This window comes from Bison bison, unplaced genomic scaffold, assembly GCF_000754665.1.
Source record: "Bison bison bison isolate TAMUID 2011002044 unplaced genomic scaffold, Bison_UMD1.0 scf7180017849660, whole genome shotgun sequence".
NCBI lineage: Eukaryota > Metazoa > Chordata > Mammalia > Artiodactyla > Bovidae > Bison > Bison bison.
In genome coordinates this window covers 3,667-9,582 of record NW_011480233.1, presented here as the reverse complement: position 1 = coordinate 9,582, position 5,916 = coordinate 3,667, and the positions used below count along the sequence as shown (strand labels likewise).

The window sequence follows — 5,916 nt, the reverse complement described above, 5'->3', positions numbered from 1 at the left end:
TCATTTAAAGTATGTTCTGTTATTTTTAGAGCCTAGCTAAGCAACCAGTGCATTGTTGTACCATCCTTATCTTATATAACTTTTCTAAAAATTTTTATATTAATGGGAGGAAGGGATAGAGAAGATAATTTCCTATGTGTTCATTAGAACTCATCGTTGACTCATTTAATAATGTGAAATACAGTCAATAATGACAAATTTCTATGATAACTGGTTTACTGTTCTTGAATGAAAAGTTAACTATAGAGTAGTTTGATTACATTTTAGAGTTCACTGTGTTTTAACAAAGATGTTATTACATGTACCTAAAGTAAATGAAGCATTGTTAAGTTTTCAGGATAACAATTGTCAATATTTTTGTTTTCTTATTGACTCAAAATATCAGAATTATTTCTTGTAACACTCTTGTGAAGTAGGTAAGAATTGGTCATATCATAGAGTAGAAAAGAGGGTACCACACTGGACTGAGGATGGATTTTGATTCAGTAAATTTTTATTGAGCACTTACTACAGGTGGGATGCTCAGGAGAGTATACCCTTGACTCTGCCATTAATGAGCTGAGTGATGTTGAGCTAGTCTCTTGAGCACACTGAGCCTCAGTCTCTTCATGTCTGAAATGAATGGCTTGGATTACACAGAGAGAGACAGACAGGTACACAGTAGTCTTGAGACTTCTTCCAGTTCTGCCTTTCCTTTGTCATTATTGAGCTGTAGTATGAACAGCTCCTTGAAGGACAGTGAATCTTGCCTGCCTGTACTGGAACTTAAATAGCTATCTCATGATGTGTGACATCACCTCAGAAGTGGCATTTGTCTCTCCCTTAAAACCTTCCATGGTAAAGTGGTATCGGTAAACAGCATCTATCATTCCTCCTCCTTCTCTTGATTTACTACTATAGCCACGGGATGGAAACTCTAGGAGTTGTATAAATCATGTAAGTGTGAGCCTTCAGGTAAATGTATAAAGTTACACTTTGTCCAACATTATTCAGAGACATTGGGAACACCTGTGAAATTGGGAACACTTGTTTTCTATTGTAACTGGCAACATGAAATTGGCATCTTTTAAAATTTATTTCTAATAACTATAACCTTCCCTTACCTCCTTCCTTCCCCCCAATATTTTTTTTTTTACCATTTGTCTCTTTAGCTTTTAATGCTTATCTTACAGATTTGAATTAAGCCCTTTATGACATTTTTAACAATTTTTTCCAGTCATTTATTAGTGTATAAGAAAGTATTTTGAAGCACTTTCAATATTTAACCTATATAAAGACTAAAAAAGATAAATACCTAACGTGTATAACTGGATCAGTGTTAACCTGTTTAAACAATTTCTAAAACAGACCTATTCATTTCTAAAATGGGTAATTTTAGTAAATTAGAGCTTTTAAACTTTACCAAGAGTGATTGTGAGTTTAAAATGTATCTGTTTCAAGAAGTGCTTAGATAGGGAATTCTCTGGCAGTCCAGTGGTTAGGACTCAATGCTTTAACTTCTGGTTCAGTCCCTGGTTGGGGAACTAAGATCCTGCAGGCCAAATGGCATGGCCAAATAAAAATAAATTAATGGTAATCTTTTTTTTAAAGAAGTGCTTAGATGAATAAAACTACTGATTTTTAAGATACAGTATGTGCCATGTTCTGTGCTGGTCATTTGCACAGTGAATTATGAGGGTGGTCAGAGACTGTTTTAAGGTAATATCACATAACACATCATGCCCACTGCTCCTCCATGCCCTTAGGACCCAGTACTGTGTCCACAGACCATTCTGACAAGTGACAGATTACTACCCTGGAATGACCATAGGCCTCTCCTAGTATAGCATGTGTTATGTTATATTTAAAAGATTAACTGAGCTTTATATGTTGGTAGATATTTAAAACATAAACATAGGATAGTTAAAAGACACATCATACTTACTATAGACTTATAAAAGGGATTTAGAATTTTGCATATTTCCAAATAGTAACTTAGAATCAATTCCTAAAACTGAATTTAATTCAATCTCATTTTCTCCATTTTAATCTTGAAAAGATATGGTAGTAGGTAGTGGAAGAGGCAAAAATGTAAAAGAGAACAGTTGGTTGAATCTTCAAAGCACATAACTGTGTCAGGAAAAAGAGGGTTAATTTGAGGGCAGAGATTCAAGGAACTGGTCATTCAGTGTAGTGACTGAAGGCCATTGATTTTAATTTTTCACTTAATAAATCTGGTTCATTGCAAGAACCCTGGAACTCACTGTGTTTATTCCATACTCATCAGTCATTACTTCCTTCACATTCTTTGGTTCTTTTTTTTTTATAGGAAAAGAAAAATCTGTGAACTGTACGCCAAAGTGCTAGGATCTCAAGAAGCTTTACATGTAAGAAATCCCCATCTTTAATCCCTAGCAGGTTCTGCTCTGTTTGCTCTGAGTGGTAAAGCAAAGCAGATTCTGGTTTCCTGACAGTCTTATGAAGAGAGTATAAAGGGATATGCTTACTGGAGGATTAACTTCAGCAGTCACAAAGGGCCATTAAAATGCTGCTGTCGGTGCATGCAATTTCTGATGCAGCAGTTCCTTGGGCTGTTTAAATGCTCGCTGGATAACTGGCAGCCAGGAGTAATGAGAGGCAGAAGCTGCAGGTATTATCTCCAGGGTGACTGAGATCAGTCCCTGGAACAGAGGCCCTGCCCTCTTGTCAGCGTCAACTGATCACTGCCAAATAAAATCCCAGCTATATCATTATTTGTTGATGCAGACACAGTAGTATATACTTGATAAGATAGACTGAATTTGGACTCTCTGCCCAGGTCAAAGTCATACTAATTTGTTTTTCCATCTGCAGACTCAATTTACACTTCATTTAGGAATTTCGGTGCTCTCAATCTACCACTGAAAGCAATTAAGAGGATGAAATTATTTTTAAAGACCCTAGCAGAGAGCGGGGGGCTCTTCCAGGGGATTTTCTCTGAACTGTTGGAAGACTAAACTTGCAGAATGTGTTAGGGAAATCAGAGAAGGTCCTCTCACGTCCCTTGGGAAATATTTTTCATCTTTAAGTGTCCTCTTTTTAATAGTATTCCCATCATTCACATTTCCAGCTGAGAGAAGTGGTTCTGAAAAAAGCCTTTTTCTTAGACACTATGCTTTCCTTCTACTTTCTCCCTTCTACCCCCCACCCCTTTTTTAGCAGTAATGCCCTGGTAGATAGGGAAGTAAGGTCTGTTATTTAAAGAATGCAGAGATTTGAGCAAACCCTTCCAGAACCTGATTGTTGATAGAGTCTTAAAGACTTCAAAATCCACATAGAGATACCCTCTTTTCCAGATATTGGGATACTTCCTGTCTCTCCTAGGCAAGAGGTTGAGAAAGTCAAAGTGTATGTGTTTTGTCTGTTGGTACCTCACAAAAGGCCATTACTTGGTACTGTCATGTTTCCCCTTAAGTTAGAAAAACAGGACTACTTTAAAAAAATAAACTTTAAACGTTTTGTTACAGTAAAGCACATAAGAGCCTTAATTGTTGACTGGCAGCATTTCAGCTTTGTCTTCACTTTGAAATTTTCTCCCCCTGAACTGCAGCCAGTGCACTATGAAGAGAAGAACTGGTGTCAGGAGCAGTACTCCGGAGGCTGCTACACTGCCTACTTCCCCCCGGGGATCATGACTCAATACGGAAGGTACTACCCAAACACTGTACCAATGGATACAAGACGTGTGCCAAGCTTAAAGCTAGATAAGCCAAGCTCAGTGGGGATTTTAGAAACAGGAATCAGCATTCCTATATGTAATGTCCCAGATAGTTTGTATTCTCTAGGTGTCCATAGGAAAAGAAGTATGTCCATATGTAGAACAGTGCCTGGCAGCACATAGAACAATTGCAGAGCACTGGTGAGGAATTCAGGAGTCACTGGTACACGTGAGAATCCTGCAAGCTGCAGTGTCCTCCAAGGAGCCTTCTTGAGCTCAACTAAACATTTAGTCTTGCACAACTACCCTAGGCTCCTGGGCACCAATCTACAGAAAAGGACATGGGCTAAAGATGTCTTGCCAGCAGAGCAGCATCAGACATCATGGGGAAGCATCTCACTGTGTACGGCTAAGGTGTGAGCAGTTGACATGCGCACAAGATGGGAAAATTCACCTTAGCTTAGAAACCCCTTAGCTCACAGGAGCCTTTGTGTCTTAAAACAGCCTCATAGGCAGTATCTAGGATCTCCACAAAGGATATGCCCAGTTACAAGAGGCAGCATGCTCAAGAAAGCCCAAACATTTCCCAGATATTTAGACTCTTTCCAGATATTTGCAATTTATGAGTTTTCCCAGCCTAGATACAAGTTACCAGTGAGGGGGTGGAGGACAACCATTTTTACCATAAGCAGCAGTTGCCTGGTAACATATATGGCCTCATGCCTTCATCAGGTTTCTAGAGGAACAGACCTAAAATGTTAACTCAAGGTCATGTGTGTCCACAGAGAAGGAATAAGGGTTTGTTAATAATCCTTTCCTTATATGAGCTTTTCATTTGTTTTTCTTAATTGAATTATTAATTACGCAATGATTTGAGTTCAATAGACACGTGTAGTATTTCAGTGAAAGTCATCAATATCTGATGCAAGATTAAACGGTTCATGGGGAACCCTATTTAGATCTTGGGTGCTTTTTACAATTCCTTTTCCAAAGGGCAGTTAGTGTTGGCTATTTCTGTCAAATCTCAAGCCGAGAATGAATAGCCTTTGTTAGTGATAACAGTATTGATGAACTGGAGTGGTTCTGGAATCAAAGTAGAAGTCTAGGAGATGGGACTAGGATCAGGGATAGATGAAGCCAAGGATTCCTGAGTTGGAAAAAGGCGTGACGGCAGGTTGAGGTGAAGTCCTTTGGGGTGGAGGTACACGGTTTAGGAGATTTCATGCAAGTGGCTGTAAGAATCAAAGCCAACAAGGTAGGAGGGGACAGTGGCTCATTCAGCCCAGCCTTTCCGTGGTTCTTTTCACCAAGACCTCTCTGTAAGAGAAAGCCCATTTCACTACCCTCAGCCAGTCTCTGGATACATCCATAGAAGCTAATTGTACAGAGGTTTGTTTGTTTGTTTGTTTGTTTTTAATTGTAGTTGATTTACTGTGTTGTGTTAATTTCTTCCATACAGGAAAGTGACTCAGTTATGCATTTTACATATTCTTTTTTATATTTGTTTCCAGTATGGTTTATCCCAGGACATTGAGTATAGCTCCCTGAGCTATACAATAGGGCCTTGTTGTCCATCCATTCTATATGTAACAGTTTGCATCTACTAACCCCAAACTCCCAGAGGTTGTTTTTGAAGAAGATAGACACATAATCCTTTGGATCTCTCCTTTGCTAGAAATGAGTTCCTCTTCCTGTCTTCCCACTCACCACCATTGTTCTTCCCGGCAGTCAGATGAGATCTCATGAAGAACACACCCCTTACTGTAGGTAGCAGAATGGACTGCAAATAGGAAACATGCAGCAAATGAATCTGAGTGTGGACTTAATGTATGTTCTTACATTTTAATTCTAGCTAGCTAGAAAAAGGTCTCATTATCTTTAGCGATTGATGATCTCATATCCTGATTCTCTCTGGCTTGAAAGCTCAGATCCTTTGGTGCAGACCCAGGAAACAAGGAGGAGCCTTTCACCTTTGGCTGAGTTGCATAGGAGTTTTGGAAACAATTTGGGCTTCCTTGTCTTCTGTGGGGTTTTAGGTGAGGGCCACGATTAGCTCATTTACCCTCAGCGCCTTCCCAGGTAACTGTGTGACCTCTCTGTTCCCTTGAAGGGTTATTCGCCAACCTGTAGGCAGGATTTACTTTGCTGGCACGGAGACTGCCACACAATGGAGCGGTTATATGGAAGGAGCAGTAGAGGCTGGGGGACGGGGAGCCAGAGAGGGAAGACAAGGAGGCGGC

The 5,916-nt window shown here is 39.6% G+C and overlaps 1 protein-coding gene across 1 annotated transcript in view; it reads left to right on the top strand.

The window, feature by feature from the left end:
* LOC104994129 (amine oxidase [flavin-containing] A-like) overlaps window positions 1–5,914 on the top strand; it is a gene marked incomplete at both ends in the record, with an annotated part of 16,343 nt that extends 10,429 nt beyond the window's left edge. The window contains 3 exons of the mRNA XM_010847594.1: window positions 2,309–2,366; window positions 3,569–3,666; window positions 5,787–5,914. Of these exons, the coding sequence (XP_010845896.1) occupies window positions 2,309–2,366; window positions 3,569–3,666; window positions 5,787–5,914 (284 nt within the window). The remainder of the gene's footprint in view (window positions 1–2,308; window positions 2,367–3,568; window positions 3,667–5,786) is intronic.
* Between the last annotated feature and the right edge of the window lie 2 nt (window positions 5,915–5,916).